General features: G+C 39.4%; 1 protein-coding gene across 2 annotated transcripts in view; it reads left to right on the top strand.

Annotated features, from left to right (window-relative positions):
• Nucleotides 1-26,836, top strand: part of LOC307184362 (uncharacterized protein) — a 239,392-nt gene that overhangs the window by 27,299 nt on the left and 185,257 nt on the right. For both annotated transcript variants that reach the window (XR_013827715.1, XM_079917851.1), the window contains one exon: nt 1,520-1,743. Coding sequence is in view for 1 of the 2 variants with exons in the window: in XM_079917851.1 (XP_079773977.1) it covers nt 1,520-1,743 (224 nt within the window). In the remaining variant the exon portion in view is untranslated. The remainder of the gene's footprint in view (nt 1-1,519; nt 1,744-26,836) is intronic.

The raw sequence follows: 26,836 nt of genomic DNA, 5'->3' as shown, positions 1-26,836 counted from the left end.
TGTGTGTGTGTGGGATTCTTGTGACTTTTAATTCTTATTATACTAATGTTTTACATAAGTGTGGGGAGTAAAGATGGGAATGGAGTAAGGGAAAGGAAGAAGTGGAAAGTATCTTTCAAGTTCCTTGAACTATTGAAGCATGTGCTAGGGTAAGAAAGTTCAATAAAAGCATCACGACCTTATCACCACAGAGCTTTTAATAGAGATGTGCAACAGAGACATGGCAACTCTTTAGTTCAGGTAGAAGTGACTCTGACAGAATTAATCCTGCGTCAACTTGGCATACTTGGAACACTGGGCACTGCAGCTGCTACACAGCTGGGCAGAGGAAAAGTCAGCTGTCCAGAATCTACTTCCTAGCATGCAAGTAGGAGCATGTGTATCTCTTCCTCTCCAGCAGAAAAGAGACACTCCACCAACTTTGTAGCAATGAGAAAACTGTTGGGCTAGACTCTTAGAAAAGAGAAAGATTTCTTATTTTGTATTGAAGTATAGTTGATTTACAACGTTGTGTTAGTTTCTGGTGTACAGAAAAGTGATTCAGTTATACATATACACATATATATTCTTTTTTATATTCTTTTCCATTATGGTTTATTACAGGATATTAAAAAGAAAGATTTCTTTTTTATATTTTCTGGTGATGTTGACTGACTGAAAGTGACATGCCCCCTGTGGGTACTGCGCATGCCCCCTGCACACAACACCACTTAAGGGGTGGGCAGACCACCTAAGCCACCCTTCCGGCTGACCCCCTAGACACACCCCAACCCTCACCCCATATAAGGAATAAGCTCCCCCACTCCCCAGGGGAGCCAGGCAGCAAGGGAAACTGTTTCTTATTCTGCTCCCCCCTGCTGCAGCAGGGGCCCCAATAAAGCTTTGCCTGAATTTCTTGCCCAGCCTCGGTCAATTTCTATTGATTAAGGAGGCCAAGAACCCTGGTCAGTAACAGCTTCAGTCGTGGATGATTGGTTTATCCTCGGTTGTGAGATTATACAGCTGAGTAAGGGTTGGGTCTAGTGCATGAATATAGATTTTAATTTTAATTCACAGCAAATGATGATCAGCACAGATTAAGCACCTTAGTTCGCACTTCCCCTGTACCTGAATCATCTATTGATAGGAAGCTGAGCTTTAGAGGAGAGAGCTGAATCCTTAGGTAACTTCTCTGATTGCCCGAGAACTGCAGTTTGCTCCAATCTAAGGTGTGGTTTTCTTACTAGAGAAAGTAAGTATTCAATGCTAACTTTGAAACTTTTAAGACATAGTGGTGACAGGTGTTTTGGTTCAGGAACAGGCTGTTTAACAAGTCAAATGCCTATCATTCCATCTCAAGCATTAACTTGTTTTAAGCAAGAGAATTCTATTTTTTTTTTTTTTTGACTTGAAATGGTGCTTTCTTCTATATTTGATTTCTCGGTTTTCTTAGTACACACTAAGATGTACTAAGTACATACGTCTTCAAAACTTTCCGCTTTTCTGGGAGGTTTTCTCAGAGGCAACTTTTAACGTTCAGCATCTCCAGGTGGTGCAGCTTCTCCGGGCGAAGGGAGGCGGAGGCCCCGCAGCTGTTCCTTGTTGCGGTGGATGGTCTTGTTCCCGTCGGCGCACGGCATGGAGAGCTCAGATCCAGCTTGATGGACGCCGGCGGCAGGCCGGGCCAGGCCGAAAGACGAGGCCACGTTGCAGCGGCACAGCGACTGCGACCACGCCGTTGGCCCCGGAGAGGCGCAAGGACAGGTGGGAGATGGGCGAGGCGGGTGGCGGCGCTGGGGCGGGAGCGCGGGGCGCGGGGCGCGGGGCTCAGGGTCGCTCCTGGGCGCCTGGGAGGCCTCGCCGTTCTTCAGTGGTCGGTCTTCTAGTGATAAATTCTTTTAATTTTCCTTTGTCTGAGAATATCTTTATTTCTCCTTTCTGGTTGAAGGATAGTTTCACTAGACCTCCGTTTTTGTAATTTCCTTTCTTCCAGGATCACACTAGTAGCAACTGCTGTGAAACAAGCCACACCACAAATTAGCAGCTTAAAATACCAAACATTTATTTAACGATGATTCTGTAGGCTTGCAGTTTAGGCTGGACTCTGCCGAGGACTTCTTTTCTTTGAGCTGGGTTTCCTCGTTTATCTTAAACAGTTACAAGTAACTAGACAGTTGTGCTTCTGAAGGTTGGTTGGCTGAGAGCCTGGGCGCTTTGGCTGTTCTCCGCGTGTCTCCGTGTGTGTCATTCATTAAAGACGTTAACGTGGCAGTGGTGGGCACCCATGAGAAAATTTCAAAAGCTTCTGGAGGATCAGCCTTGGAACTGGCACAGCACGTCTTCAGTTGCATTCTCTTGGCCAAAAGCAAGTCCCAAATCCACCTCTGTACCCAAGGGTGTGGGACACGATTCCACCTTTAATGGGAGGGTCTGCAAAGTCCAAATGCAAAGGGAGTGGGTGCACACGGGAAGAGTGGAAAACTTGGGGGCATTTTTGACATCGGTCTGCCACAAATATCTTAGAACGCCGTCTTGCCCGCAATTGTAGGTCCTTGATGTTGTCAGAAATGTTTTACTCATAGGAAGGTTGACCTGATACAACTTAATCCTCTGTAGTTAGAGGTGGAAGTCCTACAACGATATTTTTAAAGCATGAATTTTGGAGGAGGTGGTGTCAAAAGTTCAGAAAAAACAACAGTAAAACCAGCGAATCAACGAAGTAGTAATTAATCAAAGCTTATTTTGCACACACCGAAAGGCAGTTTGTGAATCAGGAGTAAACTAAAAACTGGAATGAGGCTGAAGGGTGTATTGTTATAAAGCAGCACAGTGAGAAGGCCGTGACTTTGATTATTCACAGTGATTGGTTATGATAATAGAATCTTAAATGACAGGGAATTGGTTAGTGGTTACCTCATATCAATCTTGGGAAACTGTTTAAAGTTTTGCTTATGATTTCCAGAGGGACAAACAAGTAATGACTCAGTTCAAGGTAGTCTTGCAAAATAAGCTAAATTAAGCTGTTTATATGACTAAACTCGTTTTGTCTGCTCAGGGAATTTTCGAGGCTGGTCTCATTTGTTTTTGATTTTAACAGTGGAAAGATTATTTGCACTTGTGGAAAAGGTAGCCATCTACATCATAAGACTGTAAATGATATAAACTGCTTGAAGTGAAGTTCAGAGCACTGTTGATTTCCTTTGTGTAAGATGACAGTGAGAATTAAGATAATTTAGCAACAGCTGCCTAATCAAGATAGAAATAGAAGTAACAAGGATGTGGCAACCATTGTTGTGAAAGAGAAATAAGTATACATGGGGAATCACGATGAAGCCATAGATCTGTGTCCAGCATCATGACTAAGTAAATAAACTTACCCATCAAAAAACATGATAAACACAAGGGGGAGGTAGAGTTCTTTGTAATGCTAATGCACATGTTTTTTGCTATTGAAATGGAATTGTTTTCTAAGGGTAAAGATCAATGACAATGCATATCACACAGTCTTAAATTTAGTCAGCCTGAATTCAACACTATATTTCTGATGACATTTTTGTTATATGTGACAAAACAGTTGTTTTTTTGAATTTTTGAATTTTATTTTATTTTTTTATATAGCAGGTTCTTATTAGATATCCATTTTATACATATTAGTGTATATATGTCAATCCCAATCTCCCAGTTCATCCCACCACTACCACTGCCCCTCGCCGCTTCCCCTCTTGGTGTCCATATGTTTGTTCTGTGTCTCAATTTCTGCCCCGCAAACCGGTTCATCTGTACCATTTTTCTAGGATCCACATATATGCGTTAATATATAATATTTGTTTTTCTCTTTCTGACTTAGTTCACTCTGTATGACAGTCTCTAGATCCATCCATGTCTCTACAAATGACCCAATTTCGTTCCTTTTTATGGCTGAGTAATATTCCATTGTATATATATACCACATCTTCTTTATCCATTCACCTGTCAATGGGCATTTAGGTTGCTTCCAGGTCCTGGCTATTGTAAATAGTGCTGCAATGAACATTGGGGTGCATGTGTCTTTTTGAATTATGGTTTTCTCTGGGTATATGCCCAGTAGTGGGATTGCTGGGTCATATGGTAATTCTATTTTTAGTTTTTTAAGGAACCTCCATACTGTTCTCCATAGTGGCTGTATCAATTTACATTCCCACCAACAGTGCAAGAGGGTTCCCTTTTCTCCACACCCTCTCCAGCATTTGTTGTTTGTAGATTTTCTGATGATGCCCATTCTAACTGGTGTGAGGTGATAACTCATTGTAGTTTTGATTTGCATTTCTCTAATAATTAGTGATGTTGAGCAGCTTTTCATGTGCTTCTTGGCCATCTGTATGTCTTCTTTGGAGAAATGTCTATTTAGGTCTTCTGCCCATTCTTGGATTGGGTTGTTTGCTTTTTTAATATTGAGCTGCATGAGCTGTTTATATATTTTGGAGATTAATCCTTTGTCCCTTGATTAGTTTGCAAATATTTTCTCCCATTCTGAGGCTTGCTTTTTGTCTTGTTTGTAGTTTCCTTTGCTTTGCAAAAGCTTTTAAGTTTCATTGTTTTTTTTTTTTAAATTTCCATTATTCTAGGTGGTGGATCAAAAAAGATCTTGCTGTGATTTATGTCAAAGAGTGTTCTTCCTATGTTTTCCTCTAACAGCTTTATAGCGTCCAGTCTTACATTTAGGTCTCTAATCCATTTTGAGTTTATTTTTGTGTATGGTGTTAGGGAGTGTTCTAATTTCACTCCTTTACATGTAGCTGTCCAGTTTTCCCAGCACCACTTATTGAAGAGACTGTCATTTCTCCATTGTATATCCTTGCCTCCTTTGACATAGAGCAGTTGACCGTAGGTGTGTGGGTTTATCTCTGGGCTTCCTATCCTGTTCCATTGATCTACGTTTCTGTTTTGTGCCAGTACCATATTGTCTTAATTACTGTACCTTTGTACTATAGTCTGAAGTCAGGGAGTCTGATTCCTACACTCTGCTTTTTTCTCTCAAGACTGCTTTGGCTATTCAGGGTCTTTTGTGTTTCCATACAAATTGTGAAATTTTTTGTTCTAGTTCTGTGAAAAATGCCAGTGGTAGTTTGATAGGGATTGCATTGAATCTGTCGATTGCTTTGGGTAATAGAGTCATTTTCACAATGTTGATTCTTCCAATCCAAGAACATGGTATATCTCTCCATCTGTTGATATCATCTTTAATTTCTTTCATCAGTGTCTTATAGTTTTCTGCATACAGGTCTTTTGTCTCCTTAGGTAGGTTTATTCCTAGGTATTTTATTCTTTTTGTTGCAACGGTAAATGGAAGTGTTTTCTTAATTTCTCTTGCAGATTTTTCATCATTAGTGTATAGGAATGCAAGAGATTTCTGTGCATTAATGTTGTATCCTGCAACTTTACCAGATTCATTGATTAGCTCTAGTAGTTTTCTGGTGGCATCTTTAGGATTCTCTATCTATAGTGTCATGTCATCTGCAAACAGTGACAGTTTTACTTCTTCTTTTCAAATTTGTATTCCTTTTATTTCTTTTTCTTCTCTGATTGCCGCAGCTAGGACTTCCAATACTATGTTGAATAATAGTCATGAGAGTGGGCATCCTTGTCTTGTTCCTAATCTTGGAGGAAATGCTTTCAGTTTTTCACCATTGTGAATGATGTGGCTGTGGGTTTGTCGTATATGGCCTTTATTATGTTGAGGTAGTTTCCCTCTGTGCTCACTTTCTGGAGAGTTTTGGTCGTAAATGGGTGTTGAATTTTGTCAAAAGGTTTTTCTGCATCTATTGAGATGATCATTTGCTTTTTATTCTTCAGTTTATTAACATGGTGTGTCATGTTGATTGATTTGCATATATTGAAGAATCCTTGCATTCCTGGAATAAATCCCACTTGATCATGGTGTATGATCCTTTTAATGTGTTGTTGGATTTAGTTTGTTAATATTTTGTTGAGGATTTGTGCATCTATATTTATCAGTGATATTGGCCTGTAATTTTCTTTGTAGTATCTTTGTCTGGTTTTGGTATCAGGGTGATGGTGGCCTCATAGCATGAGTTTGTGAGTTTTCCTTCCTCTGCAAGTTTTTGGAAGAGTTTGAGAAAGATGGGTGTTAGCTCTTCTCTAAATGTTTGATAGAATTCACCTGTGAAGCCATCTGGTCCTGGACTTTTGTTTGTTGGAAGATTTTTAATCACAGTTTCAATTTCATTACTTGTGATTGGTCTGTTCATATTTTCTGTTTCTTCCTGGTTCAGTCATGGAAGGTTATACCTTTCTAAGAATTTGTCCACTTCTTCCAGGTTGTCCATTTTATTGGCATAGAGTTGCTTGTAGTAGTCTCTTAGGATGCTTTATATTTCTGTGGTGTCTGTTGTAACCTCTCCTTTTTAATTTCTACTTTTATTGATTTGAGTCTTCTCCCTCTTTTTCTTGATGAGTCTGGCTAATGGTTTATTAATTTTGTTTATCTTCTCAAAGAACCAGCTTTTAGTTTTATTGATCTTTGCTATTGTTTTCTTTGTTTCTATTTCATTTATTTTGCTCTGATCTTTATTTCTTTCCTTCTGCTAACTTTGGGTTGTGTTTGTTTATTTTTCTCTAGTTCCTTTAGGTGTAAGTTTAGATTGTTTATTTGAGATTTTTGTTGTTTCTTGAGGTAGGATTGTATTGCTATAAACTTCCTACTAGAACTGCTTTTGCTGCATCTCATAGGTTTTGGATCATCATGTTTTCACTGTCATTTGTGTCTAGGTATTTTTTGATTTCCTGTTTGATTTCTTCAGTGATCTCTTGGTTATTTAATGTATTGTTTAGCCTCCATGTGTTTCTGTTTTTACGTTTTTTTCCCTGTCATTGATTTCTAATCTCATAGCATTGTGGTCAGAAAAGATGCTTCATATGATTTCAACTTTCTTAAATTTACTGAGGCTTGATTTGTGACCCAAGATGTGATCTATCCTGGAGAATATTCCATGCGCACTTGAGAAGAAAGTATAATCTGCTGTTTTTGGATGGAATTTCCTATAAATATCAATTAAATCTATCTGGTCTATTGTGTCATTTAAAGCTTGTGTTTCCCTATTAATTTTCTGTTTGGATGATCTGTCCATTGGTGTAAGTGAGGTTTTAAAGTCCCCCATTATTATTGTGTTACTGTCGATTTCCTCTTTTATAGCTATTAGTAGTTGCCTTATGTATTGAGGTGTTCCTATGTTGGGTGCATAAATATTTATAATTGTTATATCTTCTTCTTGGATTGATCCCTTGATCATTATGTAGTGTCCTTCCTTGTCTCTTGTAGCATTCTTTATTTTCACATCTATTTTATCTGGTATGAGTATAGCTACTCCAGCTTTCTTTTGATTTCCATTTGCATGGAATATCTTTTTCTATCCCCTCACTTTCAGTCTATATGTGTCCCTAGGTCTGAAGTGGGTCTCTTGTAGACAGCATATAGATGGGTCTTGTTTTTGTATCCATTCACCGAGCCTGTGTCTTTTAGTTGGAGCATTTAATCCATTCACGTTTAAGGTAATTTTTGATATGTATGTTCCTATTACCATTTTCTTAATTGTTTTGGGTTTGTTTTTATAGGTCCTTTTCTTCTCTTGTGTTTCCCACTTAGAGCAGTTCCTTTAGCATTTGTTGTAGAGCTGGCTTGGTGGTGCTGAATTCTCTTAGCTTTTGCTTGTCTGTAAAGCTTTTGATTTCTCCATCGAATCTGAATGAGATCCTTGGGTAGAGTAATCTTGGTTGTAGGTTCTTCCCTTTCATCCCTTTAAATATGTCATGCCACTCCCTTCTGGCTTGTAGAGTTCCTGCTGAGAAATCAGCTGTTAACCTTATGGGAGTTCCCTTCTATGTTATTTGTCATTTTTCCCTTGCTGCTTTCAATAATTTTTCTTTGTCTTTAAGTTTTGCCCATTTGATTACTATGTGTCTTGGCATGTTTCTCCTTGGATTTATCCTGTATGGGACTCTCTGTGCTTCCTGGACTTGGGTGACTGTTTCCTTTCCCATGTTAGGGAAATTTTTGACTATAATCTATTCAACTATTTTCTCGGGTCCTTTCTCTCTCTCTCTCCTCCTTCTTGGACCCCTAAAATGCGAATGTTGTTGCGTTTAATGTTGTCCCAGATGTCTCTTAGGCTGTCTTCATTTCTTTTCATTCTTTTTTCTTTATTCTGTTCCGCAGAAGTGAATTGCACCATTCTGTCCTCCAGGTCACTTATCCATTCTTCTGCCTCAGTTATTCTGCTATTGATTCCTTGTAGTGTATTTTTCGTTTCAGTTTTTGTATTGTTCATCTCTGTTTGTTTGTTCTTTAATTCTTCTAGGTCTTTGTTAAACATTTCTTGCATGTTCTTGATCTTTCTCTCCATTCTTTTTCTGCGGTCCTGGATCATCTTCACTATCTTTATTCTGAATTCTTTTTCTGGAAGATTGCCTATCTGTACTTCATTTAGTTTTTTTCCTGGTGTTTTATCTTGTTCCTACATCTGGTACATACCTCTGTGCGTTTTCATCTTGTCTGTCTTTCTGTGATTGTGGTTTTTGTTCCACAGGCTGCAGTATTGTAGTTCTTCTCGCTTCTGCTGTCTGCCCTCTGGTGGATGTGGCTATCTAAGAGGCTTGTTTCCTGATGAGAGGGGACTGGTGGTGGGTAGAGCTGGATGTTGCTCTGGTGGGCAGAGCTCAGTAAGACTTTAATCCACTTGTCTTCTGTTGGTTGGGGCTGGGTTTCCTCCCTATTGGTTGTTTAGCCTGAGGCAACCCAACACTGGATCCTGTCCGGGCTCTTTGTTGGGGCTAATGGCAGACTCTGGGAGGCGTCACGCCAAGGAGTACTTCCCAGAACTTCTGCTGCCAGTGTCCTTGTCCTCATGGTGAGACACAGCTACCCCCCACCTCTGCAGGAGACCCTCCAACACTAGCAGGTAGGTCTGGTTTAGTCTCCTACAGGGTCACTGCTCCTTTCCCTGTGTCCCAATATGCACACTACTTTGTGTGTGCCCTTCAAGAGCGGAGTCTCTGTTTCCCCCAGTCCTGTCGAAGTCCTGCAATCATATCCCGCTAGCCTTCAAAGTCTGATTCTCTGGGAATTCCCCCTCCCGTTGCCAGACCCCCAGGTTGGGAAGCCTGACGTGGGGCTCAGAACCTTCACTCCAGTGGGTGGACTTCTGTGGTATAAGTGTTCTCCAGTTTGTGAGTCACCCACCCAGCAGTTATGGGATTTGATTTTATTGTGATTGTGCCCCTCTTACCGTCTCACTGTGGCTTCTCCTTTGTCTTTGGATGTGGGGTTTCTTTTTTGGTCAGTTCCAATGTCTTCCTGTCGATGATTGTTCAGCAGTTAGTTGTGATTCCAGTGCTCTCGCAAGAGGGAGTGAGAGCACATCCTTCTACTCCACCATCTTCACGTTTAGTCAAGACATTTCTTTATAGTGGCCCCTTATAAAAGTAAATTTAAAGTCATTTTTCTTATTAGATTTTCACAAATATACAACTTATTAAAATATTTGTGAATTATGTGTTTTGAAATTATCACTAGTAAAGAAATCTAGAATATTTGTGAAAAGTAAAAACAAATATATATTCTAGTGCATACAATGAGAACAGAATTTTTAAAGTGTCAGCATGGAAGGGAAAAGCATCAAATGGGAAAACTGGAATCAATTTTAATGTAATTATTATAGTAATGAGAGTATAAGTGGTCCAGACTTTTTTCCTTGATGGTAGAGAATCTCAGATTTGACTGTTTAAAACCAGTGTATTTCAACAGCATGGCATTTGCAAGCCAGGGATCTTGACAAAAACATTAAATACCAATGAAAGATATAGTGAACTGAATTCAATTGGACTAAAATTAAAGAAATAATAAAGTACAATAACAATAATCATTATGTAATAACAAATAGAAGTACTAATGTGGAATAATATAAAATAAAAATATAGAAGATGAAAATTTCTATAAGGAAACAAAGAATTTATACAGGTATATAATTGTATTTGGAGACTAAAAAAATTGAATCTGTGACTGGTCATGTAGATAAAATTTAAATGAGAAACTGCCATATAATAAGCACCAAAATAATCTTTATGTAATTAATTTGATATAAATAATTCAGTAAATAAGCAGAACCACTAGTTGTATGTTGTATTTTATGTGGTGTAATCAATACAAATTTCATGTATTCATGGAATATTTTCCCTAAATGCCAAATGTTACATACTAGGCCTCAAAGAAAAGTTCAGTAAATGATTAGGAAATATTGAAGTAAAATATGAACCAGAAAAATTAAGAAACTCTCGTAAACACATGGGGAAAGATGATGGAGCTGATTAAAGGAATCCTATTCCTTACTTTAATATTTTCCAAGATCATTCCAGATGGCCAGCATTAATCAAAATATATTTTTGATAATAGTGTGAAGGCACCACTTTCCATCACTAATAATTAAAGAAACTAAACTGCAATGAAGATTTTTTGATGGAAATTTATATAAAATCTCTAATTTTTTAATGAAACACAATAAAAAGCAAAAACAAATTTGTGTCTTTAGAGCTCAGTTAAGTACACTTTTGCAGGTGGGAAGTGAAATTGTGATTTTTACAAAGAAAATCTTAGACAAAGCAGCGATGAGGAGGGATACTGCCATAGAATGAAAAGAAACATGTAGTTTTAATCAATTTCAGTGACTCTATGTCTCCTAAACTACAAATGACTATGATTGTGAGGTCGATTATCAATAACAAGGGGAAATGTATTATTAAAAAGATCAGAAAAATCTAATTGGAAAAGGAATAGTTTCTAATATTAGGTGGGGATGAGAATTTTTCTGTTTTTTTCATAATCGTGGAATACAATTTTGACTTATTTTAGTCTATGCATTTAGACATAGCATAAGACAATTTAGAGCTTATATTTTTTTTCTGACTTCCCTGAATTATTTGGTTGAATGGTTCATATTTAAATATAATATGTCTTGAGTAAAATTTGAAAAAGTGGTTGCCTAGTCTATGTGGAATTTGCAAAACTGGGATGGCCTTTTGAGCTTGGGTGGGGGAGAGGGGAGAGGTGAGAAGCAGACTGTTGTTTCAGTCAGGAGTTGAGAATCATAGCAAGATAGGTTTCTGTAGTTTCCTGCTGGGGTAGGTAAATTCACTCTTAACCTTCAATCATACCTGCCTTTGCATGTCATTTTAGTGGTTATCTGTGGTCAAAGTCAAATTTCTCCAACTTGCTTAGGTTGTCATCCTGCCCAGTCTTGGCTTTATTCTTTTTTTTTTCTTTCAGTTTTATTGAGATGTAATTGACATACATCACTGTATAAGTTTAAGGTGTACAGCATAATTATTAGACTTAAATATATCATGAAATGATTACCACAGTACATGTAGTGAACATCCATCATCTCATATATATAAAAATTAAAGATGTAGAAGAAAAAATTTTTTTCCTTGTGATGAGAACTCAAGATTTATTCTTAACAACTCTCATATGTAACATACAGGAGTGTTAATTATATTTATCATGTTGTACTTTACATCCCTAGTATACTTATCCTATAACCAGAAGTTTGTACCTTTTTACTGCCTTCATCCAATTCCTCCTCCTCCACTCACTGTCTTTGGTAACCATAAAGCTGATGTCTTTTTCTAGGCATTCGTTTGCTTGTTTTTGAGGTATAATTGACCTGCAACATACGTTAGTTCCTGTTACACAATATAGTGATTTGATATTTCTATACATTTCAAAAAGAGCAATAAGTCTATTTAGCGATGTCTCCATGCAAAGATATTACATAATTATTGACTATATTCTCCACACTATACATTTTGTACCTGTGACACTTTTTTATTTCAACTAGAAGTTTGTACCTCTTAATCTCCCTCACCTATTTCTCTCCTCCCCCTACTTCCCTCCCCTCTGGCAGCCATCTGTTTGTCCTCTGTATTTATGACTTCGTTTCTGTTTTGTTATGTTTGTTCATTATTTTTGTTTTTTAGATTCCACATGTAAATGAAATCATACAGTATTTGTCTTTGTCTGACTGATTTCACTAAGCATAATATCCTCTAGATCCATCCATGTTGTCACAAATACAATATTTCATTCTTTTTTATGGCTGAGAATTATTTCATTGTATATATACACAACATCTTTATTCATCTATTAACGGGCACTTACGTTGCTTCCATATTTTGGCTATTGTAAATAATGCTGCAATGGACATCAGGGTGCACATATCTTTTCTAATTAGTGTTTTCATTTTCTTTGAATAAATACCCAGGAGTGAAATTACTGGATTGTATGGTAGTTTTACCTTCAGTTATTTGAGGAACTTCTGTATTGTTTTCCATACTGGCTGCACCAATTGACATTCCCACCAGTGGTACATGAGGGTTCCCTTTTCTCCACATCCTTCTCCAACACTTGTTATTTCTTGTCTTTCTGATAATAGCCATTCTGACTGGTGTAAGGAGATACCTTGTGGTTTTGATTTCCATTTCCCTGATGATTAGTGATGTTGAACATCTTTTCATGTGCCTGCTGGCCATCTGTCTTCTTTGGAAAAATGTCTCTTCAGTTCCTCTGTCTGTTTTTTAATTGGGTTGTTTGATGTTGAGTTTTATGAGTCCTTTGTATATTTTGGATATTAACCGTTATTGGATATATCATTGGCAAATGTCTTCTCTCATTCAGTGGGTGGCCTTCTTGTTTTGTTGATAGTTTCCTTCACACTACAAAAGCTTTTTAGTTTGATGTAGTTCCATTTTTTTATTTTTGCTTTGTTTCCCTTGCCTGAGGAGACATATCCAAAAAAAAAATTATTAAGATGTCAAAGAGCATACTGCCTATGTTTTCTTCTAGAAGTTTTATAATTTCAAGTCTTATATTTAAGTCTTTAATTCATTTTGAATGTATTTTTGTATATGGTGTGAGAAAGTAGTCCATTTTGATTGTTTTGCATGTAGCTGTCCAGCTTTCCTGTCACCGTTTATTGAAGAGATTGCCTTTTCTCCATTGAATATTCTTGCCTTCTTTGTCATAGATTAATTGCCCAAGTAAAGGTGGATTCACCTCTGGGTTCTCTATTCTGTTCTATTGATTCATGTGTCTGTTTCTGTGCCAGTACCATACTTTTTGATGACTGTAGCTCTGTAGCACAGTTTGAAATCAGGGAGCGTGATACCTCCAGCTTTGTTCTTCTTAAGATTGGTTTGGCTATTTGGGGTCTTTTGTGTTTCCATACAAATTTTAAAATTATTTGTTTTAGTTCTGTGAACAATGCCATTGGTATTTAAGTAGGAATTGCGTTGAAGCTGTAGGTTACTTTGGGTAGTATGGTCATTTTAACGATATTAATTCTTCCAATCTATGAGCACAGTGTATCTTTCTGTTTGTGTCATCAGTTTCTTTCATCAGTGTCTTACAGTTTTAACTCTATTCTTCATCCTATACTTAGTGCTTTTCTCACCCACCCAATTCAGGCTTCTGCTGAGGGAAAGGCAACATGAGAAGACAAGCAAGACACCCGGATTAAAACTAGACTTTCATGTACTTTGAGAATTTTCTTGGGTAGCTGAGAGTTTACAAACTGTTTTTTCAGATCTGTGTATCTTGTGACTTGAAGAGTGTTAGTCATCAGTAACAAGGCCCCAGATGGAGGCAGAACACCAGCAGCTTCCTGCTCGTTGTTGTTCAGGGCAACTGTAGATGTATATACTCATGTTATTCTGAGCCTTATTCAAGTTATTGTCCATATCTTTCCTGTTTTGGTAAATGGAAGTTAAAAAGGAATATGTGATAATAGTAAAACCAATTGAAGAAAACGTGTGAAAGTAATCAGAAAAATGAATGTTATCCAATTGTTCTATATTCATTAACCAATTATGATATTCATATCAGTTGTACTGTCAGACCAAATGTGTAATTTTTTCAGAGCTTACGTAGTGAACTCAACTGATGATCACAAAATTAGATTGCATGCTTTTCAAATTAATACACCACCAATAATAAAAACTGGGGTCTGAATAAGTTGGCAATTATGCAGATACATAAGGAAGATTAGCACACAAAGGGCTAGTCTTGCTTTGCAATACTCATTTTTCTCTTGATAAAGGCTTGGGGGAGTCACTGCACCTATACTGCTCTACATATTGATGAAGCAGTTAGGAGGGGCTAGGCTATAGCTTTGTGACAAGGTAAAATTCCAGGCTAGAGAAATTACTTTATCAGATGTCAGCTTAATTAAAGGCTGCTGCTATACATTAGAAGCCTTGTTCTTTTTTTTCATAAATTTATTTATTTATTTTTGGCTGTGTTGGGTCTTCATTGCTGTGCGTGGGCTTCCTCTGGTTGCTGTGAGCAGGGGCTACTCTTCATTGCGATGTGCGGGCTGCTCATTGTGGTGGCTTCTCTTGTTGTAGAGCATGGGCTCTAGGTGCCCGGGCTTCATTAGTTGTGGCACGTGGGCTCAGTAGTTGTGGCTCACAGGCTCTAGAGCACAGGCTCAGTAGTTATGGCACACGGGCTTAGTTGCTCCGTGGCATGTGGGATCTTCCTGGACCAGGGCTCAAACCCATGTCCACTGCATTGGCAGGCGGATTCTTAGCCACTGCGCTACCAGGGAAGCCCAAGCCTTGCTCTTAATAATGCCACTCATGCCAAGCCCCCAGAAGAGGAGGAGAGGGCAGAAGAGGTGATCAGCTCGTCTCTCTTCAGTTACCTGGTGAACACTGGCCATAATCCTTCCTCTGCAGCTCCGGCTGTCTCCATGATGGCTGTTGGCTGTGAAAAGCATAGGTATGTGTCTGTCACTTTAGCTGATGGCCACCTTGATAATGCCAGTTTCAGTGCCAGAACCTAGATTTTTTTTTTTTTTTTTTTTGCGGCACGCGGGCCTCTCACTGCTGTGGCCTCTCCCATTGCGGAGCACAGGCTCCGGATGCGCAGACTCAGCGGCCATGGCTCACGGACCCAGCCGCTCCGCGGCACGCGGGATCTTCCCGGACCGGGGCACGAGCCCGTGTCCCCTGCATCGGCGAGCAGACTCTCAACCACTGCGCCACCAGGGAAGCCCCCAGAACCTAGATTTTGATACTCACACAGTTGGGACCCAAAGTGGTGGGTCCTACAGTCCCTGGAACTATGCTGAGTATTTATCAGAACTGGGGAGAATGTTGATTTTCTGATTCAAGCTTATATTTTCTTACTGAAAGACTAGAGCCAAACCTAGAATGTCATGAATATAGCTCAGTTATATATGCCTCCAGCCCCCCTTACCACGTGGCTCAGATTCCAGTGTGGGGGTGGGCTAAGACTTGGTACATCCATCTCTCTCATGAGGAGCAGCTCAGGTCACAAAACTTACCTGACTGCCCACCTCGTTCCTCAGATATCTGTCATGCCTGGCCAACTCTGACTCCTAGCAAAAGACACAAGGTAGGCTTAAGCTGAGGCCTCTGCAACACAGTAACAGAAATATGCACAAGTACATTTTAAGTTTCACCTAAGTTGGTATTTTATAAATTTTGCAATGTAAAAATTATAAATTATAATTGACTCAGTGGTCTCACTTTCTGGAGTTCATTCCTTTGAGCAACTACTAGATGCAAATAAAGATGTCTATTAAGACTGAAGCCAGTGCTCCAGTTTCTCAGACTGTCTCCTCTTTATAGGTTATATTCAGTTTCCTTAAGTCAAAAATGCCTTGTGATGATATTTGTCTAAATCCCTAATATGAATATCCTCAGAGGATTCATATTTGAGATAAGTAGAATTCCTATTTCTATTAAAATGATTTCTCTTCATTGTTTCCTTCTATTTCAAGAGCAAGTCAATTTTGTAATTTTATTTCCAAATGCCTCTAGTGATCTGCTGACCATTGTCAAGCAATTACCATAATGATCAAAGTGTAGGCCATTATCTGAGACGGAGTGATAGCTCTGCTGACTTCTAAAGTGAGCATCCATGCATTTAAGGACAGCAAATGTTCTCCACATTATAATCTTGACTACGTATCTTTTAACAGTAGGCAATAAATATAGGGGTAGAAATCACTTACTGAAGTGGAGATAGAAAGATATATTTCTACTGATGATAAAAATTATCATCTCTGGGCTTCCCTGGTGGCGCAGTGGTTGAGAGTCTGCCTGTCGATGCAGGGGACACGGGTTCGTGCCCCGGTCCGGGAAGATCTCACGTGCCGCGGAGCGGCTAGGCCCGTGAGCCATGGCCCCTGAGCCTGCGCGTCCGGAGCCTGTGGTCCGCAATGGGAGAGGCCACAACAGTGAGAGGCCCACGTACCGTAAAAAAAAAAAAAAGAAAAATCATCATCTTTTGAGTGAATAGAGGACTGTAGTAAGAACATAAAATATTTTTAAGATTAGTGGAAATTTAGGGATTTAAAGGAAATGGAGAATGGCACTTTAAACCTAATAAACAGTTTACATCTTCCCCACAGTTTGATGACTAGCCAAGGCAAGTTGAAAAATAGCAAGAACTCTTTCTTGCCTTGAAGTTATTAATCAGCAGAATTCTTCCATGTTGAATAAGGTTTTGGAAATAATAACATATCTGTAGAGCAGCTAAGCTGTGTTTCTGGAGCATTCCCTTTCAGAAGAGCTCTACCAGGTAAGGTGAAGGTCTTTGAATCTCTTCAGCCTTGTGATTACTCACTTTGGCCATGATGCCAGATTCTTGGGAACTGCCTCTTGTTCTCTACCAGGTTTTCTTGGAGTATCATAGAGATAGTTATGAGTCCTAGATTATAAAGCAGACCCCAAGTAAGGCAGTCTAAAATGAAGTATTCCAGATCCTGTAACTTTTCTGGAAATGCCGTGCCCTGACTTTTGTTCTTCTTTCCCTCCTCCCAGGCTCCCTAGACCGTTATTTACGCTGCTCTTCTCCAGCTAACTTAGCAGAAACTGCCTATTTGGTCGTGCAGATGCATTTTCTTTCTCTTGAAAATTTCTCTGCTCAGGAGAATACTAGAAAGACAGCCTCTACTTTACAAAATTCACACTTTTCCAATTAGAACCGATACGAAAGTTGACAAATTTTGGTGAATTAATGAATCCACAGGAAAATATAATTAGATGTTAATATGCAGCCATACTAGGGCATACCATTTTTGTTTCAGATAAAGATTTTTTAAAAGCCCCTCAAAATAGGGTTGGGAATTTAAGGTAATAAAGCGGGCATGGGAATTATATTTGTTTTAGCGGAGCTCTCAAATCAGCTAATCAGGGAGACTTTGCTTAGAGTGGCTTCTACTTTAAACTTATCTGCAGCTCCATGAGTTGGATGTCAATCTGTTAGTGCTGTTGAAAAGCACTCATTCTGTAACTGTCTGAGTTAGAGAAAGTAGTAGATGCTCCTGGGCACATCTGACCTCACGATGCTTCATACCAAGTCCTTTTCAGATTTTAACTTCGTTTCTATTTATTTTATACTTAATTTAGGAGAAGACTTTCCTTCTCAGCAGTCACATCCCCATATTATGTAGAAGGTCTGCTGTCCTCTATCAGATCCAAGAGCTCCCAGTCAGAGCAACAGAGCATTTTTAGCCTTCAGTGGTTCACTCAGGCAGTTGAGATGAGATCATGCCCTTATAACTCAAGTTCAAAGTTCAAACCCAAGGTTAATGCAGAGGGAGAGGCATCAGTGATCATCAGTTGCCTCTTCTACCAACTGCAGCCACAAGATGGCAATGTGACAATTTAAATAAAATCAAAAGTTATTGAGCTTTGTTTTATTTAGGTCAGAGAATTTTAAAGACTGTAGAATCCACTTTAAGCAGCTACTTAAGTTGGACCAGGAATTATATCCCACAATGTATTAATGTTTGTGCTGTGGTTCAGGAGATGGGTGAACCCCAGTCACAGTGATGTCAGCTGGGACAATATATAACCACACGTCCATAACCATACGTCTTGCCTTTTCCTTTTCTCCTCTAATGTACTCAAGTATAGTGGTTGGTGCAAGTCCATGGATTCGGCCTTTACAGAGTAATGAGAAGGTTTCAGATGACATTGACTGGCACTGGAGGACAAGAGCAGACACTTTGCTTTGATTTTATTTTTCTTCTTGTGAGATGAACAGAGTAAATTCCGTCAAAAAGTTAGCTTTTGTAGGACAATAAATCCTATTCTTTTATAGCCAAGTCATTTAACAATTCCTCCAAATCTCATTGTTTTTCTCAGTGAGAGAATATATGGTGAGCTTTTACTTTACGAAAAATTTATTATTTAGGTACTTGATTCATTATAGAGAACTGTTTCATGTATTTTGGGACTATGTGGTTTGAAGTATGCAGGTAACATGTTTGTTTATTTATTTATTTATTTATTGCGGTACGCGGGCCTCTCACTGTTGTGGCCTTTCCCGTTGAGGAGCACAGGCTCCGGACGCGCAGGCCCAGCGGCCATGGCTCACGGGCCCAGCCGCTCAGCGGCATGTGGGATCCTCCTGGACCGGGGCACGAACCCGCATCCCCTACATTGGCAGGCGGACTCTCAACCACTGTGCCACCAGGGAAGCCCCCATGTTTATTTTTAAAATAAGTCTAGGCCATGTTTCTTTCTTTAGGACTTAGAATTTTAAAATATATAGTAACTACCTAATAGAAAGTTTGTGGATGTTAAAGAAATAATACATGTAAAATAGTATAGTCTTTGGCACATAGATATACAACGAATGTTAGTTATTGTGATATGATTATTACTTCTTGTTGTAGTGTTCATAGTTGGTGTTACATGGGCGATTATTCATGGGAACCTGTTAGCTTAACTCTGTCACAAAGCCACAGATAAAATTTTTTACCCAATTATCTGTTTTGGAAATGCAAAGAGGATAATATTAGTAGGTAATTCATGTTGACTAAAACTTTGAAATGTATGCTTTATATGCATAATTTCTCCCTCCTCCTTCATTCTCCCTTTTACATGCTCAGATCACGTCCTCATAAATGGGAATGAAGCTCAGCTGTTTGCCCTACTCTCAGTAGTTACTGAATAAAATGTTTCCACTTGGACCACTGCCCAGCGGTGTTTATCTCTGACAGAACTGTAGAGTGGAAGCAATGGTGATCTCAGTTACTGTCACTCATAATGACCTGAGTGGGGCTGGATGCTTCTTGCCTCTGCAACTCTAGACTCTGACAGTTAGATGTCTTGGTCCGCAAAGTGAGCACACTTTTGCCAGGATCCACAGTCTACATCAGCCAACTGGGCACTTTGAATTCCTTGCGTCCAGAGACTAACAGGCAAGGAGTAGAGATACCGTCTTGGCAGCAGTCATTGATCCTGATCATCAGGAGGACTAAGACTTCTGATACACAGTTGGGGTGGGACGATACTTAAGGAACCAAGGTGGACTATTTAGGTACCCATTGATGCTCTTTCTTATGGATTGAATTGTGTCCTCCCCCCCTCCAAATTTGTAGGTGGAAGCCCTAACCCCCAATGTGACTACATTTGGAGATAGGGCACTTAAAGAAGTAATTAAGATAAAATGAAGAGCCCTACTTCAATAAGACTGGTATATTTATAAGAAGAGGAAGAGATAACAGAGCTCTCTCTGCATGTGTAAAGAGGAAAGGCCATGCGAGGGCATGGTAGGTGAAGGTGGAAGGTGACCACCTGCAAAGCCAGGAAAAGAGGCCTCATCATAAATCAACCCTGTTGGACATGATCTTGGACTTCTAGCTTCCAGAAGTGTGAGAAGATAAGTTTCTGTGGTTTAGACCACTTAGTCTGTGGTCTTCTATTATGGCAGCCCAAACAGACTAATACCTTCCTGTTGCCCACTTTTTACTGTAAATGGACAGTTATAGCAACTCCAGCCTGAAAACAGCATACTGGGGACCTAGTCCCCTCTGGGTTGAGAGTTTGGGTCCTGTCAACCAATAAGCTGCTGAGACCAGCAGGGATGGTAGCTGAGAGTTGGGGGAATCTAGCATGGGCAGTGGAGGAAGGTGAAAGTCAATGTCAGTTGTGGATTGGATAGCTGTTTGTCTTTGCTACCTTTCTTCCTCATTCCTCTCAAGAAGTGAGGCTTACTAAGTTCCTGAAGATGCCTGTTCCCTGAGCATATATGCAGATATGACTGTCAGTGGTATGAAGAGGGTCTGTATGGGCAGGAATACATGCCACGAGATCTCTCTTCAGGGAAGAGCTTGTTACCCTGAAGAAGAGATCTCTCTTCAGGACTATTTGCTGCAGCAAATAGTCCTTGCCTGTTGAATGACTGCCTCACCTCGAGGCACATCCTTCCAGGCTGATTTCACATCCAGTGACAAATGGAGGCAGAGGTATGAAGGCTCATCTGTTCTGTTCCAAAGCAGGACAGCTCTGAAGGGCCACTTTAGCTCCAGATGACTCCTGAGGTCTGGGGAGGCTGCCTGACTTCACAGCAAGATGGCCTCTTCTTCTGCTCAGTTTTCACTCCTCCCCTGCCCTTCCACCACTGTTGATTTTAACGATGCTCCCTTATCAGCATCTCTTTCTGTGAACTCTGTCTCAGAGTCTGCTTTCAGGAAAACAGAACCTGTAGCTTTCACTAACAATTGGGGTAATCTTATTAAAATGGGGACTGTTTAAAGCTTCTGGTTTTCATTTGGGGTCCTAATCACCTTTCTTGGCAAAATACAGAGTCACACTCAACATTCTGTTGCCTAAACAATTGCCTTTTGACTCTGTTGGTGGGAGTTGGTTTACAATCATGAGAGTCCTCAAGGTAACCAGTAGAAGAGGAACAGGTGCATGAAAGGCTGTCGCTGTTTTATTGTAGCTCACTCTCAGGGCCTCATCACTTTGATGCCTCCTTTGATGCCTCCTTTGATGCATCTAGAAGACGGTAAATGTTGAAGGCAGATGGAAAAAGGATAGTATAATAGAGCTGAGAAACATTGAATTTTCCTTCCATGGGTGATTATAACTAGGTATAATCTCATAATCTTTGTGCTAAAATTGTGTCAAACTGACAGTCATTGTAATTGATATTAAAGGGGACCAAAACAAATGGGACAGGCTGCGTGTGATGGGCTTATTTTGAGATTAGACATCCATCCTGGGTAGACAGCCTATAATTCTGTAATTATGTTCTGCAAGCTATGGGAAATGGCAGCAACAACAAAAAGTGCCGTGTCCAGTTTGCACATCATGAATGGAACAACACAATAAATACATCCTACTCTATTGATTGATTGCTTTTCTGAACAGTTCCTGTAACACAATATTTCTTTGTCGTGTCAAATCTCTTTATGCCATTGAACTTCCCATTGGATTAGCCGTGTTCCTCCCCTGAAATAGGGAAAAAGGGAAAAGAAAATAGTCAGTAGAAGATATTTCAGTAGAAGAAAATTCCTTTAAAAGTTAAACTATTTTATATTCAAACAAACCATTAAATAATAAATTTAAATATCCAATGGAGTTTTTACTTTTAGTTTTTGTATAATAACTTAGATCTGGATTAATGGAATTTTGTGATCCAAGACACATTTTAAAGTTACTCTCTTTGACTCCTTCATCATACTTATTTCTATGGCCTACACTTTAAAGTCCCTACATCCATAATTAACCTCTCTTATTCACTAATGCATGTACTGTAAAACATTTCTTAAGTTTAAAAAAATGACTAAATCGAACTTCAGTAGATATTTGCTGTTTCACATAGTGGCTTTGTGTTTTTACCTCAGCATCTCTAGTTTTTATGCTGTTGGTAATGGCTTTTAATTGCCTTTTAGAGAAGTATGCCTCCCCCATTGTCAGAATCTTAGTGTATATCCAGATGCTCCGCACACAGTTAATGGACAGAGAAGAGAAAACAGTTGGAGTTCTTGACTCCAGTGGTGATGGCCAGCATGAGACGGGTCAGCAGCAACAGCACCCTTGACCTTAGGTGCATCCCTGCCTTCACCCTTTTACCTTGTTGGGGTCTTTGGTTATTCTCGCTGATGGTCTGAGGAACCTGATAATTTTCTAATAAATCTCTTTTTCAATCATGTTAGCCAACCACTTTTGTTGAAGCAATAAAAACAAAATCTCTAGTTCAGAACTTTCAAAGTACCTAAAAAATGTCAAGTTTCAGTTTTGTATAGGGAATATAAAATAGGGAACTAATGCATCTAAAGTGTTGTAAAGACAAGGAGTTTTCAACTTTATTATTGAATACCTATCTTACTCATTTTCCTCCATGATCACTAATCTTTTAGAATATTGTCTCTTCATATGCTTTCATAATGTATTTGACCCAAGAACATGTTTCCACTTGTTGAAAGTTCTTTATTTTGGAGAGGATATGGCAGAATATTGTCAGAGTGAAGAGTCTTTAGGATATTTGAGTTATCAGGATTGGGGAAGAGGATTTGAATCAAGCAGCAATTATGTCCATATTGATCATATTGATTGATTCATTCATTCCTCCATTAGACAGGTATTGTGTACTTTATGCCAGACAAATAATGGAGATAATGAAATAAACAGTCAATTGCAGTGCCCTGAGCAGTGAAAGCATGGGGTGCTGTGGAGCTCAGGAGGATCCTGAAAGGGCCATCGAATTCTCAAACTATGTGATGCTTGTTTTGGGTCTGGAATAATGTGGAGGAAGTATTCTGGCAAAGAATGAGGGAAGGGAAAAAGAACCAATAGCCTGTGGGCAAGATCCAAGAAGGAAAGCATGGTGCATTTGGAAAAAGGAAGTGGTTCCCTGTGAGCAGGGTTTGAGGGTTGACATTAAGGATTTGATGAGTCGAAAAAGGATGGTAGGAGCTAGAGATGGAAAACTTTGTGTGCCACGTTCGAGCTTGGCCTTCATCTACAGACTGTGAGGAGCTTGGGAGCTACAGAGTTAAGGTAGGCATTTTTAGAGAATCAACCTGACTGCTGTACAGAGAATGAATTGTATGAGATCTAAAATCAAAAGAGAGAGAGCAGTTAAAGCTATTTAAAGAGTCTAGATGAGATACTGGAGGGGAGACCTAAGACAGAGACTCAGTACGGTTAGTCTAAATGCCCCTTCCATGTAACCACAAAAGCAGAAGGGCTTTCCATTGTTAATTTTAAATATAAGTCCCATAAGCAGATTTCTTTCCTCCCTCCTTCCTTTCATTCATTCAGGAGTTAAATGTTTATGTGCTCTTGTAATGCATTATTCAAGCTACATAGTTATGGTGGGGAATGTAGCAGGTATATTGTCTACCCTTATTTCTGCCAGCAAGGGTTCTAGCAGGAAATGGTGACATACTCCAAATTGCATAATTCAAGAATGGGTTATTAAAGGGAATATTTTTTAAAGAGGTAGAAGGTGGTAGCCTGGGGCCAGTAACAGCTGTTAGAACCCTTGACCCGAAGAAACAAGGGAAGGGAGTGGCTTTTCATAATCTGGAATACGACAGCCTTGTGGAGAGGACCCACCTTGGGAGAAGCTGTGATCTTCAGTTGGGGTGGAAGGTACTGCCAATCCAAGGTGACTTTCAAAGAGGGAGCTGGAGAACAGATATCCTGCCTATCCTTTTATCATCCTGCTCTATCCTTCCCTCCAGTATCCTGCTGGGCTTTCAGCTGGCCCAACCAAAAAGAAGGGCAAAAGGCATGGGGGTCTATGATGTTTTCTATTTGGGTCCTTCTCATGGAGCAAAAAGGCAGTACAGAATTTTGGAGAATTAAGTGGGACGAGCAAACAAAAGTTATAGAGAATGCCAGGAAACTCCCATGCTTTCCTCTACCTGTGTGTGCATGTGTTTACCTTTTCGAGACTGTCTGTGATGTTTCTTTCAACTTGGTCTCACCTTGCTCCGGCAAGGAGAATCCAAAAATAAAAGATTGTATTGTGTGCTTCAGGGAGTGTGAATTGAGCAGGGGTGGATTTCAAGACTGCAGCCCACGTGTAATAGTCCATTCTGGACAATGTGAAAGGCCAGAGTTCTCACAGGACCTCCTAGGAACTCCACCTGTGCTGCACAGAAAGCCCACATACCTGCCATACAGAGGGTTGTCGGAGGTCATCGAGTGTGAGTCAGGAAGAGAGAAATGCAAATGTAAAATTTTACCCACTTTCTCTGAACTTCTCATGGGCTCTAGAAAAGCCAGAAAATAGCAGGGCTGAAGAAGTCAAGTGGAAAGTGAAAGAACAGATGTTCCCTTCCCTCTGTAGGTCCATGGTTCAGGCTTGTATTGAAGGAGGGAAAGCTCTGGATTGAAATGGAAATGACAGTTTTGACTTAGAATGAAGTTTTTCAGTACCTGAAGGTGAATCTTACTTGCTGAACGTGGATTTTGATCCCTTAAAATGACTCCAAAGTCATGTGATATGCATAAAATGGGAGCAGAGATTGAGCAGAGTGTGTTTAAAGACAGTGTTTGTAGAAAAATAAAGCTACTCCCTGGTCTCTGTAAACCAGTTATAATAGTATCATAGGACCTTCTGTGTGTTGAATTTGAAGCCCCAGTAGCGTAGTCAATGCTACACTTTCTGAATAATTTTATTTCTCTAACGATATGGTGGAAAGGTTGAAATCATTTGGATTGAGCAAAATATATATCGTATTCGTTGTTCAACCAGAGTAAACTGAGTCACTGAGTCTTGGTCTCCACAACTGCTACTTTTGCTTTCTGGTGCTTAGCTCTTTAACTTCTAGGGAAGTTTTCACTAAGACTGACTCAGCAATAATACAGGCAACACTTCATTCCAGTTTTAAACATCAGCATCTATTGAATTAGACATGCGAAAGAGGCAGACCGTTGAGAATCTATGGAGTTGGGAGGAAAAAAAACAAAAGGAAAGCTTCATTCTGAAAAAGGAAGGACAACTGAAGAAGCCAGCAGTGGAAAGGAGTGTGGGTGCATCTGACAAAGAAAGGTTAACTCAGTGGTTAATGATGAATTTACTGATAGACTGTAAAGAGGGTTTGAAATGTGGGAGAGTTTAGAAAAGATAATAGAGTTAGACAAAAAGAGGAGTTTTTCATCATGGGGAAGTTTTTAATAGAGAGAGAGAGAGAGAGAGAGAGAGAGAGAGAGAGAGAGATGGGTGGGTGGACTGAGGGGGAGAGAGAGAGAAACAGGATCAATAGGAACCAAAGTGGAAAAACAAACAAGAAAGGACAAATCTCATAAATTCTGTATATGTAACTTAAGAGGGTAAAAAATGAAGTTCCATTTTTTTTTTGTGAGTTTGAATTTTGTGCATGGGTCTACATCATCCTGGATAAATTGCTGCATGATCCGAATCAGTCAAAATACTTTCTGTGCTGTTTATGTCATTTTAAGTTTCAAGTTCTTGGTGATTAGGCAGGATGCTTATTTTTCTCTCATGATGTTACCAAACAAGGGTTCCTGTGCCCACAGCACAGAAAGCCAAACTCTGCCAGCAGGTGTTTGCAGCAAAGTAAGGGTTTGTTTGCAGGGGTCAAGCAAGGGAATAAAGTTTTGAATAGAGAGATTAATCATAAACTCGGTAAGGAGATTCGGTTTTAGGGAGCTTGGTCTCAATGATTCAAACTGAGGACTTCCTCCAAAATACGGAGGTGTTCATAGTAAAGAGTTGTAAGCTCCTAGCATAGATCTGATGAAAACCTTATTTTAAGCCAGAGGAATGTATTACACCAGGCTATCACTGTAAGCAGGGCTTGAATCCCAGTCACCACAGTGATGAATGATTCCAGGCACCGTTAGTGTGCCTTTCCCCATTGCATCCTCCACACAGGAAACCTCACACTACTCTTGATCTTTTCTGTTCCCCCTATTCTGATGGTTCAGTCTTTCTCAGCAGGTTTTCCAATTGGCAGCTTAGTAGTTTACAGTTATCCTGTTCCTGGCCTGCTGTCCACAGACCATGTTATGTTGATGGTATCATTGGCTGCATTTTCGGTGTGATGATGCCATAATTTTGATGGTTCCTTTTGGTTTCCTATGGGGATTTTGACGTTTTTTTAAAAAATTTGTTTTTGGAGGGAGACATTATTTAATATTTCAGTAGTTGGCTTGGGCAAAGCCATAAAACGTATGCTTTTTGGTATGCAAAATACCCAAAGCACTCTGAGCTATTTGAAGAGAAAAATTCATAGGGTATTGGTATTTGCTCATTTAGAGTATGAAGAGAGCAGAGATGGGATTCCCAGACTATACTTTTCTCAGATTATGCTTGCAAAACGTTAATCTTTAATAACACAGGGTAAAGGACAGGTAATCAGCAATTTCTTCCAACAGTAATTTACATTTGATATATATTCCTGTCCTCTTTACAAGCTTCATGTGGTCCCATAATTTTATATCTCATGCTCACTGCCATCTAATATAAAATGCCAGTATATAAATCAACTGTGAAATTGGCCTAAATTGTGTAATAAATTGTGTCATACTTTAGTGTTTTAGAAAATATTCATTAACCTCTTTGTAACTTTACTAATTAGAATAAAATGGAAACTTTCCTCTCTTCACTTTCAAACATATATGTACACAAATGCATACATAGTACGTTTGGTTCATTATTTGAGGAATTTACTATTACTGAGTTTTTAATACAAAACAGTTTAAAAGATTATCCAGAGTTCTGCTTCTGCCTGGTATATAGAAAGTTGGAAAAAGTGTGTCGCTCCCAAGCTAAGTACACTAAAAAATTATAACATTTTTTGTACCCACCAGAGAGCTGAAGTCACAGGACAAATAAAGTTACTTGATTTCTAAAGAAAAACAAGTCCCTCTAAGGGTATAGGGCACAAGAAGAGTCTCAACTATGCAGGGTATGGGAGGATGAGACACTGGCACCTCACAAGCATGTAAGAATCCAGTTAAAGTTTGTAACAAGCTCCCAGAGTCTGAGCATGGATTACAG

The sequence above is a fragment of the Stenella coeruleoalba genome (genome assembly GCF_951394435.1).
Source record: "Stenella coeruleoalba genome assembly, chromosome: 3".
NCBI lineage: Eukaryota > Metazoa > Chordata > Mammalia > Artiodactyla > Delphinidae > Stenella > Stenella coeruleoalba.
Note: the sequence above shows the minus strand (reverse complement) of the source record. Positions and strands in the feature narration are given on the sequence as shown.